Below are 15,663 nucleotides of genomic sequence, written 5' to 3'. Positions count from 1 at the left end.
AAAAGGATGATCAAGATTTCAAAGTATTTTCTTATAATTTGTTTTTGATACTTTTAACAATACTATTTCACTCGTTGGTTATAGATCGACACTACAATGACAAAGGAGATAAATCTATACTATTACAAAGAGTCTAATTTGAGAGAATTCTAGCTACCGTCCATAGATTAACCTATGGTTCAGTGACAAAATACGACACTACTATTCCCTTTCTATGTCAGGTAAAGAAGCATCTCTGTTGCTTTTCAAATCGATAAAGAAGTAAAAGTGATACTGAAATTAGGTTATTTGTTGGTTGAATGATCAGGAGTTGGCATGGTGTGCTAAAGGATGAAGATCAGTGTATTTTTTACACATAATACTCTGCATTCAGTAATCCAGTATGGTGGAAAGCGTTTCCAGAGTTCACCTTTTTTTAATGATGAAGATAAGTTATTGTTTTGTTCAAGTATCTTAAACACTCGATGTTCGTAAACCGTATGTAAAAGACTTATAGATAAATACTTATAGATAAGTACTTCAACTTAGATGTTCCTCTTTGCTATATACAGGAATTATCACACACTATGCTACAAATACAACTTCTTTGCTGGGATGATATGACACAAAGTATGTAGTGATGGACATTGGAATCAGATCGTTCACAGAGGATAAAACACAAAGTAAGTAACACCTCTGACGCTTAGATGTTATATATGATACGTATTAGTACTCTATACTGCTATTGCTAGATATTGATATAGACATTATAATATAATTATATTGTTTCTATGCTGTTTTTGATAGAAGAATAAACAACCATAGATGGTCACTCTGTAAAACGTAAATTGTTATTTTATGCTCAAAACTTTTCCTAAAGGTCCAGAGCATTTATTTTGTAGCACAATCAAACACGTAAAGTTGAGAAATAAAAGCAAGTCTCTTCATTAAAACATCAGTATATAATAGTCTTTAAACTTCTAAAATTAGAGATTTTGGAAAATCTCTTTAAAAACAATATTTTTGGTTTGTTTCTGAGGCTTTCCATCCTCGTCAACAATCAAGATTTTCAAACCTTTTTTGGATGTGACTCTAGATATAGCAACATAGAGTTGCCCGTGAGAAAAAACTGGTCTAGGTAGAAATATTCCAACTTCTGAGAGAGACTGTCCTTGACTTTTATTAATGGTAATAGCAAAAGCCACAGCAATTGGCAGTTGCCTTCTTCTCATCTTGAATGGCAACTTCTTGTCTGAAGGTGTAATGGACAATCTAGGAAGCAGTATAATTTTCCCAACTTGAGTTCCTGTAATAACTCTGGCCTTCACACAAAATTCATACATATCTATAATCTGCAACCTTGTCCCATTCATCAGTCCTCCATCATGATCAATATTTCTCAACAACATCACAGGGCATCCAATCTTCAACCGGAGATTATGATTTGGTAAACCTGATGCTTTGATAGTGTTGAGAAATTCTGGAGTGAGAGCCTGATCATTAACAGATCCTGTATCAGATGGATCAATGCTGTCCGAGCTTAAATAAATTCTTTCATCTCCTGCAATACAGAGAAAAATTTAGTTAATCATAACAAACAACCTACAAAATCTCTCAATTTAACAAATAGAATAATTTAGGTACCTTCAAGTTCATCTAACATATGCTGGTTAATCTGGTTCACATCCTCATTTGTAGGGCATAGAATCGCTCTTTCTTGAAAAAATTTAGGGTCTTTGTTCTGTTGTAGAGTTGTTGCATCTCCATATATTTCTTTGCTTATTGATGCTATTGGATCATCTGAATCTTTAATAAGAAATTCATCTGGAATAGTGATTAGTGCATCACCATCGTTAGGTTCACCAGCTAATCCATCTCCCACATCCAATATCCATTGAGAAAACAGTTCCAATTCTCTTAACTCTTCGGGAATCATATCAGTGGATAGCAGCCTCATATTCTTTGTTAGTTTGAGCACCTTGCAGTGTTTCCAGAGATATGATGAATTTAGAGACTCTAAAACTATTTCAGCCCTCGATGCACTGTGAATAACAGGCAATATTTGCCTAAAATCCCCACCAAAAACAACAATTTTTCCTGCAAATGGCTTCTTCTCTGCACTTCTCATAATGTCTGCTAAACTCCTATCCAATGACTCAAAACAGTGTCTACTCATCATTGGTGCTTCGTCCCAAATGATTAGAGATGCTTCTTTTACCAAATCAGCAGCATCTGTCCCTGGTGTAAGATTGCACAGAGAAAACTCATCAGGATTGATGGGTATACCGAATCTTGAATGTGCAGTTCTTCCTCCTTGTAACAGAAGTGAAGCAATACCACTTGAAGCAACATTCAAAACAATCTCTCCTCTGGATCTAATAGCAGCAGATAATAACCTCCATAGAAACGTTTTTCCTGTTCCACCAAATCCATAGACAAAGAAAACTCCTCCTTTTTTTTCTAAAACAGCATCCATGATCTCTTCATATATCTTCTTTTGCTCGTCCGTTAACTTTAAAAAGTCTGTATCGTGTGCATTTCTTAACACTTGTCGGTCATATCTCAGCTCATCCATTATCAAAACGTTTTGAGAAGCATTAACATCGCGGGAGGGTTTTGGCATTGACTTCCAGTTACATAACGAAGTTCCATTACTTCTCAGAATCTTCTCAATCTCAATAAGGGCACCTTCTTTTTTCTCAGCATCAGTCAGACACAATCCTATTTTTGAAAATAGCAAAACAAATAAGAACAATATATATATATATATATATATATATATAGTGTTAAAAATTAAGTATAATCGTATTGTTTTAGGTTACCTGGTCTGTTAAACTGGTTTCTTTGATTATACTGAACATCTTCGGAAAGAATCTCCCATGTCTCCTCCCAAACTCTTTCTGGTTTTGATAAACTATTGGACATAAGCATGACAGTAAAAGCATGTCGCATAGAGTAAGCAGAACTTGAGAAGCTTGACCTGATTAGATCATCTATATATTCTTGATCATCTGCTAATAAACCCCGTGCAAAACATGCCTCTTTGTGAGAAGGGTAAAGGACATTTTTATATGTTTTGATGTCATCGAAGCAGGTTGGTCCTCGAACAATATTAAGCAGGACACGCAGATAATAAGCTTCTTCTATACTAATCGGTGCATAATTAATTCTCCCAATATTGAAACCTCTTTTTCTGTCTTTCCACTTCCTCTCCTTTTTGTCCCAAATAAATCTCGTAGGAATTTCTGCTAAAGTAAGCTTCCTAGCGATAGCACTAACCTTGTTCAGCTCAAACCAGCCCAAGAACATTGTGTTTTGAATCAACACACGACTTGTTACTTTCTCAAAAGTGTCATCATCCTTGAATACAATTATTTGCTTCCCTGGCAAATGGAATGAAATCTTCTCCACTGGTATTGATCTGTAATGAATTGGAAACTTCAAAATTCTCCATGAACCTTCACACGCAGATACATATCTAAAATAAAAAAAAAGAATGATCCATAAACAGAAAACAAAATTAAAAAACTAAGTATATAAATGTATCAAATGCGAGATATCAATATACCTGCCCTTGAAAAAGTCTTTAATTTCATTTTTATTCTCTTCCTTTGCTTTTTGGTTGTTCACGTTGTTCTCCAAAGCTTCTTTTGTTGGCGGCTCAACAGTGATAGTCATCTTGTCCTGACCCTTATTGATATACTTGAATAAGTATTTGATAGACCCCGATTGATTGCACCACTCCACATTAATATGAGCTCTGTACCGAAGAGATAGCTCCTTATTATAGGGTATCACATATCTGTTGTCGCACTTGAAACCATTTTTATCAACAAAACGATCATTATCCCGTCTCATATAAACTGGGAACCCTTCTTTGTTTACTGTTGTTCTGTTTACATGCGATTTCGGAAACATCTTAGAACACTTGCCATTCTCCATACACGGTGAATTTGGATTAACAATTCCACAAGGGCCATGAATCATCGTGTCTTTCACCACTTCATAAATCGCTGGCTCTTTGGATTTGTCTGGAATCTCTGCTGAAATTATCTTGTCAATGTGGTCAGTCGTAGAGAATTTAGAGCTGGGATGCATGAATAACAATATATGAGCATGTGGTAGACCACGCTTTTGGAACTCAACAGTATACATAGCTGCATAATAAGATAAATAAAATTAGGATGTATATATTACTTAAAAGTGTTAAAATGAAACATGACTGATGTAAAAAAACTTACATGCAACAGTTTTTCCCATGATCTCATTATCGGTTAAATCCTCCATTAGAGAATCTAACTTCATTTTGAATATTCGGCAAGCAATTTCTGGCCTATCCTCTGTTTTCAATTTCCGTTCAGACAAATATCTAGTAATCTCCGGCCATTTTGGATTGCATGTAAATGTGATGAAAAGATCTGGAAAACCAAAATGTCTGCAAATGGCCATTGCATCCAGATAGTTATTTTTCATGTACCTTGGTCCTCCTGTAAAGGAAGCTGGCAGAATAAATCGCTGTCCTTGCTGACTCATATCTGTACTGCCTTGGTTCTCAGCCTGCTTGATTGAGTCATAACCGTCAGACCTCAAACATACTTGATTTTGCCTCAAATAACTTAATCTGTTAGTCTCAATGGTAGTGAATGCATCAACCAAAAATTGCTGGAACAATCTTTTTGAATGCAGCAGCGTTTGACACTCTCCATCTCTTTCAAACAGTCGATATGAAAACCACTGTCTCATACTAATGTGATCCCTCTTTAGCTTCTCTGTAGCTGGTGTGGCTCTCTTTTTTATTCCCAGTCTGAAACCATCTTCGCCATAAGTAAAAATGAGCGGATACTGAAGTGCGAGATAAGACGGATGTATCTCACTTATTCTCTTAAGCCAACCAGTTTGTTTCTCTTGCAAAACAATATCACGGTTGTCCATCTCTAAATTAAAGTCACCAGGGATCAACAGCATAAACCGAACAAATAACTCTGTAATTTCCACCCTACAAACAACACAAAATAAGGTTATAAAATTGATAATAAATAATAAATGATATTTTTATAATCAAAAAAACCTTATCACAGTATTTCATCTCTTGAATGGTTCTGAAAGGATATTGCGACCATTTCTGGCGCTTCTCATGGATCACAATCTTCTCATTGATATGTTGAAACACTTCAAGGGTGTTAGCATCACCATGAAACCTAAAAGAAAATACAGCAACAATCAAATTGTGTAATGCAGTAAATACTGAATTTTATAATAGGATTAACTCACTTTTGTTTAAGTGCTTTAGCTTCTTTGATATCAGGATTGATCAACACCAATGAAGAATCAAATGCATTGGTTACTTTCCACTCTCCTGAAAATCATATAAAACAGGTATAAAAACGTTTTAACAAAGAGCTAACCACAAGTAAAATATAGGAACGTAAAAAAAAATTAATAATATCATTATACCTTGGTAGTTAAAGGCTCTAGCAAATCTGATTAAACATATATCTCCACTGTTGGATTGTTTGACTTTTTGGGAAAATATCTCAGCTGATTTACCGGTAATGCAACATTGGATGCGTTGGTTTCTAAAATTTTAGTTTAATAAAATAAATTAGATTTAACAATAATAGTTAACATCTGTTTAAACTAAAGTAACTAAACTTACTTGATATCTCTTAGATTAAACTCCACTTTGGTCATTTCTTTCCTTCCAAATTTAACAATATTTTGACAACGAAAGTCTAAGACTTCGCCAATCACATCTGTTATGTAAAAAGGTTTGTTATTTTGCAGTTCATATAAATAGACAAAATTAAAAAAAATCAAGTGCGACAACAAAATATAACTTACCAATAAGAAAACGCTCATCACAGGAACCATTTTTAATGTTGTCAAAATCATGTAAATGGATGAACATATTTTTGCATGTGAGATTACCATCGGTTATTGAAGTTTGCTCCATGAACTCCATTTTGTAAACATGGTTGGTGGGTCGGTTAAGACCAGATGCTGGACGTAATGTAAAGTTAGTAATAACTTTCCATTCTCCAACCCCACATTGTCTCTCGACTCGTTGAAGTAGTTCTTGTTTGCAACTGGCATGGATTTTGACACCCTAAAACATGTAACCAAAAAATCAAATTTAATAATTAATATAGCAAAAACAACAATATAGATAATAGAGAGACTATATTTTCTCACATTTATGTCTGTTAACACCATCTCAAGAGAAGAACCAAATTGGTGACAACTTGAAATCCACGTATGAAGCAATTTCACCAAAATACTCCATGCAAATTTGATGGGAGAAACATCACTTAAACTGTTGATGTTGAAAATGGTATCCATAAGAGTATTTCACATTAGAAATCTCAGATATTTTGAATGGCTACATTTTGTTGTGTTTTGAGGTGATATTTATATAGCTGAATAAGAAGCTAAATTAATAGAATCGTAACCATATTAAATTAGTTAACAGTTTGGAATATTCTAGGGATATTAAACATTCTGAGTTCTGTTTAAGTTACAACTAAAATATATTATTCTAGAAAATCGTTTATAAAGTTGTTTAACTGTCTTTAGATATGATATTTTAAAAACAGTTTGGATTAGATACCACTCCACCTCCATATATTATCCTAGTTTATCGTTGTAAAGTTGTTAAGTTTAGATAATATATTTTAATTTAGTTTGGATTTTATACCAATGTTCCTTAGATATGGTGTACAATACGAAACGTTTTAAACATATAACAATATAGAGAATGTTATCTATTTAAACATTTGTGACTAAGTGAAATATATATATTTAAAAAAAAAAAAAGAATAGATCAAAAAAATAGTTGCATTGACGATTTGGTGTGTATGTGTGAAGATATGTTAACAATCTCATAAATATATAATCCATATTATTATTACTTTGAGAAAAACGGCTGCTGTTTTACTTTAATAGATATATGCTTGCATCATTTATAATTTAGCTGTTTAATATTAAAATATTATTATTTAGGATTCGTTTCTACTACCATGGTCACATGAAAGTTAAAAACATATTTCTAAGCATATTTAAAAAAAAAAAAAAATTTAACCAACTAATGGTAAAGCCATGATCATATAATATAAAATTTATTTTTATAAAAAAGAGAACAAATTAAAAGTTTATGATTCAAAAGATCACAATTATTTCTAAAATGATGAAAAAAATAAACAAAGCAACATTTATAAGGTGTTGATTCAAAAGATCACACTTATTTTTCTAAACTAAAAAAACCACAAAGGAAATTGAACTAAATTCTTGATCTTCATCTCCTCAACTGATTATTTCTCGATCTTGATATTTTTTGCGCATTGCCTTTTCGATGTCGAGGTGAGTTCAGGAACATCATCTTTCATAGCTTGGGATCGCTTAGAAGTTGGTGTTTTTAAAGTCACAGAACTTTCCTCACCGTCAGTCAGGAGAGATATCTAAGAAAAATAATAAGTATAGTTATTTATAGAATTGATAAGCAATCAATCATATAGGTTACTAATTTAATAAAGAAAATAAAATACCTCATCCACAGGGAGGGTGGTATCAAGCGCAGACTTAGTCTCTGACTGTGAATCAACCATTAGCATATTGCTGATAGACCAAACCTTTGCAACTCTGTAACTCTTAGATCCATAAGCAACATTGTTCTTTTCAATGATAACACCAAACTTATATGTCTTTCCGATAACATCTCTAAGTGACTGGGGCAACAGCTCTGGATATTCAATCTAGAGAAACAATCACGAAATTAGTGCTGTCAAATATGAAAAAAGCATAAATATACAACACAATTATGAGTTCGAATTTACCTCGATCAATGATCCTTTTAGGATTTTTTCAGCACTTTCTGCTATAATTCCATTTGCAATGGAATCAAGAAGCATGAATTTGGTGGTTCCTGTATCGTCCTTTAACAGCAAGTGAACCTTAAATCTGAAAAATCAAAACAGTTATAGACCGAGTATACAAAGGACAGGATTAACAAAGATTAATGACGCAAAGAAATATATTCACATACTTAGGAGACACATTAGTAACATTGTCATTGCATTTTTCACACCAAAACAGAGGGGATGCTAATTCCTTCCCAGATGTGATGTATCTTTGATTAACTTTATAAGTTTTAGTGTTGCATATGTCACATCCAAAGTAATACCAACCGAAATCGGTATCTACAGCATAGATTGTACACACAACCTTGCATTTCCCAATCTGAGAAGAATATATAGATAAAAAAACCAAAAAATTAGTTATGAAAACTTAAAATAATTAAAATCAGAGCACAAAAATAAACCTGTGTAGAAGTCAATAATTCAGCCACGGTTTTATCATCATACTGATCCCAGCTGTCAATTTTGATCACCTTAGTCTCGTGACGAACCATCTGATTGTTAGGATCGTTTGATTCAACAATTGACATGTTTGCTGTATCACACTTAAACCTGGCCATGTCATTTTTAAGTAAAATATTATTTTAAAATGGTTAGTCATAGACTCTAAAAGAGCTACGTAAAAACGTTAAAGAGTATCAAAATAACTAACATTTCTTTCAATGCAGCACTCTCCTCTATTGGTGGATTGATCAATAATTGAGAGGTATCAAAAGCATTTGAAATTTGGAGTTTACCTAAAGCAAATATATATATATATATATATCATTATTTAATAATAAGATAAAAAGATTAACTTAATTTATTTAAGAGTAGTAAAGGATATTTACTTCTAAATGATCCAATTTTTGCAAATCTGATCAAACATACAACCACTCCCAATTGTGCTTCTTCTATATATGATTCCAAAGTATCAGCAAAGTTCCCCCAAAGACAACATGGTATGCGTTCATCACTACAAATAAATAGAAAATAGTTAAGTCAAAAATCTTTAACTATAAAACGTGACCAATTTGTCATATCATAACTTTCCAAGTACACAAAATCAATAAAAGATTCATTAACTATAAAACGTGACCAATTTGTCATATCATAACTTACTTTATGTCCCTGAGAGTGAATTTGTCATATTTTATCTCTTAAAATATTGATTTTGATCTGCTTTTGATAGTCAAAAATCTTTAACTATAAAACCTAATAAAACCTGACCAATTTTTCATATCATAACTTTCCAAGTACACAAAATCAATAAAATATTCATTAACTATAAAACGTGACCAATTTGTCATATCATAACTTACTTTATGTCTCTGAGAGTGAATTCAATCTTCTTTTTTTCTTTCCCATTACTACATTGGAGACTTAACTTTTCTCCAATATCTATGGCTTGCCCCACAACATCTAGATAAAACAAAACAAACAATATATTAATAAACAATAACTAAACATACTACAATAAAAAAACGTTTTTAAAATATACCAATCAAGAAATTGTTGTCTAGCTGTCCACTCAATATAGTTCTAAACTCCACTAAATCCAGAAACATATCGATATTATTGTATTCATATGGTTCAATTGAGGTGAACTTCATGAACGACAGCTTATAAGGATGATTGGTAGGTCGGTATCCACCTCCTGCTGGAGTAATCACAAAATTTTCTAGGTTTTTCCATTCACCCACACGACATTCGGCACCCAAACTAAGCAAGTAGTTTTTTTTGCAAGATGCTTGAATTTTGTTTCCCTAAAATAAGGAAAACAGAGTTTTATTAAGTAAAACTGTTTTATCATAATTTGTTAACAAACTGGAATATTATATATTCTTCTATCAAAAAAAGATCAAAATCATTTACCTTCTTGTCAGCAAAAATGATTTCCATGGTTTCACCGTATTCACTGTGTTGTTTCCAGGTATGAAGGACCTTGACTTGGACCCACCATTCAGGCTTGTACGGCCTGATATCGGACAGGTAAGAGAGCTTTGGTGTAGCGTTCATTTTCATAAGGTTTGTTGTTTAGCAAGGTGTAAGGTTGGTTATGGCCAGTATTAGTTTATATATGAAAGGAGTGGAAACACCACGCCTTGGGAATTAGGGTTTGTTATAATACGAAATATATTATCATATTATTCCGCAAATATGTTGAACTTTTGTTCGGAGAATATACTTTCAGAATATAAACTTGGTTGTTATTGTGGCCCATGAATCCCATGAATCGTGTAACATAAATTAATATCTTTATTATCATTAATAAAAAATATGCAGTGGTAGTCTACTGTACTGATCCCAGCTGTCAATTTTGATCACCTTGGTTGTTATTGTGGCCCATGAATCCCATGAATCGTGCAACATAAATTAAAATCATTAATAATAAATATGCAGTGGCAGTCTACTGTATTTACCTTCTTGTCAGCAAAAATGATTTCCATGGTTTCACCGTATTCACTGTGTTGTTTCCAGGTATGAAGGACCTTGACTTGGACCCACCATTCAGGCTTGTACGGCCTGATATCGGACAGGTAAGAGAGCTTTGGTGTAGCGTTCATTTTCATAAGGTTTGTTGTTTAGCAAGGTGTAAGGTTGGTTATGGCCAGTATTAGTTTATATATGAAAGGAGTGGAAACACCACGCCTTGGGAATTAGGGTTTGTTATAATACGAAATATATTATCATATTATTCCGCAAATATGTTGAACTTTTGTTCGGAGAATATACTTTCAGAATATAAACTTGGTTGTTATTGTGGCCCATGAATCCCATGAATCGTGTAACATAAATTAATATCTTTATTATCATTAATAAAAAATATGCAGTGGTAGTCTACTGTACTGATCCCAGCTGTCAATTTTGATCACCTTGGTTGTTATTGTGGCCCATGAATCCCATGAATCGTGCAACATAAATTAAAATCATTAATAATAAATATGCAGTGGCAGTCTACTGTAAATACTTATAAAGTCTAAGGGGATGTCAAAAAAAGGGATGCTGTTTTAATTGTATTGATATTGAATAATGTTTGTATTTTAATAATATAGATAAATTATTTTATAATGACGCAAATCTTATATTATAATAAAGTTTCTGCACGCTTGGATTTATATACAATGGCATATTCCACTTTAAGTCATCCCTATTTAAGTCTACTGTAAATACTTATAAAGTCTAAGGGGATGTCAAAAAAAGGGATGCTGTTTTAATTGTATTGATATTGAATAATGTTTGTATTTTAATAATATAGATAAATTATTTTATAATGACGCAAATCTTATATTATAATAAAGTTTCTGCACGCTTGGATTTATATACAATGGCATATTCCACTTTAAGTCATCCCTATTTAAATTTGTTTATGGTACCATGAAATTAATTTGATTTAGAAATTAAGTCATTCCACTTTAAGTCATCCCTATTTTATTTTCGGATTTTGAAGACGTAAGTATATTTGAATTTTTGTTAAAAAAATGTGTAATTAATGTATCCAAACTCGAATCCGAACTGAACCCACAATATTTGAACCACGTACAAACCAAAATTTGTAAATATTCGAATAAGATTTAAATTTCTAACTCTAAAAATCAAAAATCCTAATAGATCAACTGAATTCGAACGGATATATGAATATTCATCCTTAAAAAAAACTATACGACAAATCTCTTAGCACAACATACAATAAATAATCTAATAAACTAATTCACTTCACGCACACTGCGCATATTACTATCTAGTAATATATGTACCACCAAAACATTTCAAATAGCTATTAACACATCGTCTCTACCGATAAGATTAGGGAAACCAAGTGATATCCGCAAAACAATGAGTATGATTGGGTTAGACTTCAGAGCCTTTTACTTTTTTATAAAATCTCCAAAATTTATTTTTTCAATCAGATTTTTAAAGTTTAAAAATCCTCAAAGTTCTCCTAAAATTTCTCACATCCCACTTTTTGTTATTTTCATTTGTTACGTTAGTTTTTTCTTAAAACCCTTTTCATTATTACACAAAGCTTTAACAGTTTTAACAAAAACTTCTTGTAAAAACCACAGCCATGACAGTTCAAACCAATCACGTGATTTCCTCCAACTAAGACATCTGTTACTACACTCTTTTATATAACTATACTAGGTGTTCTGCCCGCATGCGGCCATCGTGTTATCTGTTTATAACTATTAAATCAAGACCAACATAATAAATTATTAATTATGTTTTAAAAAGATAAATCAAACATTAAACTTTAGATTTTATAATAAAAAATATTATTTCAGATAAAACACAACATATTTAAGAATTATCTTATGTTTTTAAAATATATTTTATTTAACTATAAATTATTTTATATCTAACTATAAATTTTATAATAAAATATTATTTTCAGATAACAACAGAATATATCTAAGAATTATCTTATGTTTTAAAACATGTTTTTTATTTTTGAAAATTTTATTATATTTATTTATAGTCAATTATCTAATATATATATAAATATAATACTATTAATAGAAATTCGTTTTTAATTATTTATATTATAGCTAATTCTTATTATTATTAATTTTAATCACTTATTTAATCAGATAGATTTTAAATTCGTTTTATGTTCGACTAATTTATATAATTTATTCATTAAGGGTATAAACAATTTATTATTAATTTTAAATCACTTTTTAATAAGATAGATTTAAAATTCGTTTTTATTTTTTGACTAATTTATATAATTATTCATTAAGGGTATAAATGATATTAACCGCTCTAACTTTTAACGTGAGAGCTCCGTTGCAAAAATTTATTTCAAAAATAATAGTATAGATTTTAATCACTTATTTAATCAGATAGATTTTAAATTCGTTTTATGTTCGACGAATTTATATAATTTATTCGTTCTATGTTCGACTAATTTATATAATTTATTCATTAAGGGTATAAACGATTTATTATTAATTTTAAATCACTTTTTAATAAGCTAGATTTAAAATTCGTTTTTATTTTTTGACTAATTTATATAATTATTCATTAAGGATATAAACGATATTAACCGCTCTAACTTTTAACGTGAGAGTTCCGTTGCAAAAATTTACTTCGCAAATAATAGTATAGATAGATAGCACCTTGTTTATTACTTGGATACAGCAATATCAGTTGTATGAAACAGTCGTACATTGTGAGGCTGCTACCAAGGTCAACCGTAGAACACTCCACTCTTTTATTATACCCATCACCATCATTGAGCAACTAAACTGTATACTCAGAAACCAATCCTTTTCCAATCTACTGCTTTGAATCTTGATATGGTTATTTAAAGAAGAGATTTCACCAGAGACACCAAAGGAAACGAAATAACTTCGGAGAGGTAATACTATGGTATAAGAAGATCAAAACTTATACCAAAAGACCAACCTCCTAGTCTTCCAACCACATTCAAACTCCCTATACGCTATTGGCTCTGACCTCAAACCTTTAAGGGCAATAAAGGCATGACAAAGATCCTCTTTAAATTTCCAATCTTTTCTTGTCGTCCCACAATTAGAAACCTCAAAACTCCATGGATTATTCTTCACAACTTCGTCTTGGAGATCTTTTTTCCTTGTCCAAAAACTCCTAATACGATCTTGAGAATCCTGAAACCCAAAATTAACACCCACATAATCTTTAGTTCAACCACTCATTGCTGTCTTCAGATTATAATTGCATCTACCCTTAAGACTCCCGAGTTGCATAACCATATTAGTTCCTATTCTCAAAATCTAAAAATCTACACCATATATAAAGATACCAAAAATTCTAAGACAGGTTCCTTAACTTTTGTCGAATCACTTCAAGCCGATTATAGAGTTTGTGGATTTCGATAATCCTCTATTAATCGCAAAGATCTTAATCATAGATTATAGATTTAATCGCCATGATATAATTCCCTTTTTGAAACACTATGGTGTGCTATTGAGATCTATTAATCTCAGTACTCTCAATAGAAAGACCCAACATCAGTACCTTAGTTTTCGCCCCTAAGAAATGACTGAATACACTCTCAAAACCACCGATTTGCAGATCTGTGCAGATTCTCCATTGCAAAACCTTAGATCTCCATCGAAGGTATCATCATCGATACCAGAAATCACCGAAAGAATACACAGACCTTGATTGATTCGCCTCACACCCAGCATAGAAACCATAGATCTGGATAATCACCTCTGTATCAATCAATCATAAACTTGATTACTTGAACATAAGTTGGAGCGGAAGTTAAAAGGGAAGGAAATTAAAATTAATAGTTTGTTGCATTATTTGAGTTAATTACTGAGAAGGAAAATAAATTAAACAATAACTAATTAGGGCAAATCTCCGAAATAGCACATTTCTAAGTTTATATCACAAAAATAGCACTCAAAAACTTAAATGACCAAAATAGCACATTTCTAAGTTTATCCTTTGAAAATTTTAATTTTTTTATTTTTCAAAATTTGAAATCTTATCCCCAAAACCTCATTTCTAAACTCTAAACTCTAAACCCTAAACACTAAACCCTAAACACTAAACCCTAAACCCTAAACTCTAAACCCTAAATCCTAAACCATAAACCCTAAACCCTAAACCCTAAACTCTAAACCCTAAACCCTAAACCTTAAATCCTAAACTCATTCCTTTAACTCTAAACCCTAAGTTTGTGACTTTTGATAAAACATTAAGTGCTATTTTTGTGGTTTTTAACCTTGATTGCTAGTTTGAGAACAAAAACTTGATTTAGTGTTATTTTTGTCTTTTTCTCTAACTAATTTTTTGAATATATCTAAAAAAAACATAGGTTTTTAATAAAACAGTGGCAGAGATCTGTAAATACTTCGAAACTCCAAGAGGATCTCAAAAAAAACCTTTCAATTTTAATAGTATTGATTAGTTACAAAAGTTTCCTTAAGTCGAGGCTATATGACTAGGGAATTATTCAGATAGAATTTAAAATTACCAATAAAAATATAGAAAATCAGTATCTTATTAAATATTTTGAAATATCAAAATTTCAAAAAATCAAAATTACTTAAAAAATATGGTAAATACTTATCAATATAAAATAAGGTACAATAACAAATCAAAAATCCTTTAAAACTAATTCACTTAATATATACTTCAAATTTGAAAATTCATGATTTAATATAATTAGCAGAAAATAGTCTTAAAATGCAAAATTTTAAATAATGCAAGATTTGAAGAATATAGACCACATAAATTTAAAACATATATGATTTCCAAACTTGAGGTTATATTCCATTAAAAGTATATAATTTAAAACCAACAATGTTCTGTTAAATAGTTAAACTAATAAAGGTTTTTGAAAAAAAAATTAATACCAATTTACCTAATGGAGGATATGATGGATAAGTTTAGAGGTTCTAAAATATATTCTAAGATCAATTTAAGAGTGAACTACCAGGATGGATACAACTGATATTATTAAAACATGTTTTAAAACTCATATAGATTATAACAAATATTTAGTGATGCCATTCAATATTACTAATGTTCCAGCCATGTTTTAAAGTGTGATGAGCTGTGTCTTAAAAAAAAATTGAAATAATTTATTCTCATATTTATTTATGACATTTTGATGTATAACTCATTAACTATTTTAAGAACCGCGCAACATTTTATATACAAATTATTTTTACATCTTATTATTTTTAATGTTTTATATATTAATCTGAATATTTATTAAATGTGATTTTTACTCATATGGTTTTATGATCATTTGTATCTTATTATAACAAAAAAATTTAAACCACCTATCACA

General features: G+C 31.0%; 3 protein-coding genes and 2 long non-coding RNA genes across 5 annotated transcripts; all 5 read right to left on the bottom strand.

The window, feature by feature from the left end:
- Positions 1-700: 700 nt before the first annotated feature.
- LOC125588857 (ATP-dependent DNA helicase PIF1-like) lies at positions 701-1,559 on the bottom strand (the record flags this gene model as incomplete). The annotated part of the gene is made up of 1 exon (XM_048760768.1): positions 701-1,559. A coding segment is annotated over one exon (594 nt), but the record flags the coding sequence as incomplete, so codon positions are not given.
- On the bottom strand, positions 1,427-5,269 carry LOC125575523 (ATP-dependent DNA helicase PIF2-like). Its single transcript, XM_048760767.1, has one exon. It carries the CDS (start codon positions 2,600-2,602, stop codon positions 1,616-1,618), a length of 987 nt encoding a protein of 328 aa, XP_048616724.1. The 5' UTR covers positions 2,603-5,269; the 3' UTR covers positions 1,427-1,615.
- Positions 2,773-5,670, bottom strand: LOC106404396. Its single transcript, XM_048759718.1, has 8 exons — positions 5,636-5,670; positions 5,434-5,555; positions 5,251-5,335; positions 5,097-5,177; positions 4,457-4,975; positions 4,221-4,414; positions 3,548-4,136; positions 2,773-3,457 (listed from the first exon to the last, which is right to left on the bottom strand). The coding sequence occupies exons 1-8, from the start codon at positions 5,668-5,670 to the stop codon at positions 2,773-2,775; spliced, it is 2,310 nt and encodes a 769-aa protein (XP_048615675.1).
- A 1,413-nt stretch (positions 5,671-7,083) lies between these two features.
- LOC125588858 lies at positions 7,084-12,169 on the bottom strand. Its single transcript, XR_007325062.1, has 2 exons — positions 9,191-12,169; positions 7,084-8,844 (listed from the first exon to the last, which is right to left on the bottom strand). It is a non-coding gene; the product is annotated as an uncharacterized LOC125588858 (long non-coding RNA).
- Positions 12,170-13,062: 893 nt separating this feature from the next.
- LOC106404670 lies at positions 13,063-14,304 on the bottom strand. Its single transcript, XR_001281068.3, has 2 exons — positions 13,872-14,304; positions 13,063-13,501 (listed from the first exon to the last, which is right to left on the bottom strand). It is a non-coding gene; the product is annotated as an uncharacterized LOC106404670 (long non-coding RNA).
- Positions 14,305-15,663: the final 1,359 nt, after the last annotated feature.

Source organism: Brassica napus, chromosome C6 (genome assembly GCF_020379485.1).
Source record: "Brassica napus cultivar Da-Ae chromosome C6, Da-Ae, whole genome shotgun sequence".
Classification (NCBI taxonomy): Eukaryota; Viridiplantae; Streptophyta; class Magnoliopsida; order Brassicales; family Brassicaceae; genus Brassica; species Brassica napus.
Note: the sequence above shows the minus strand (reverse complement) of the source record. Positions and strands in the feature narration are given on the sequence as shown.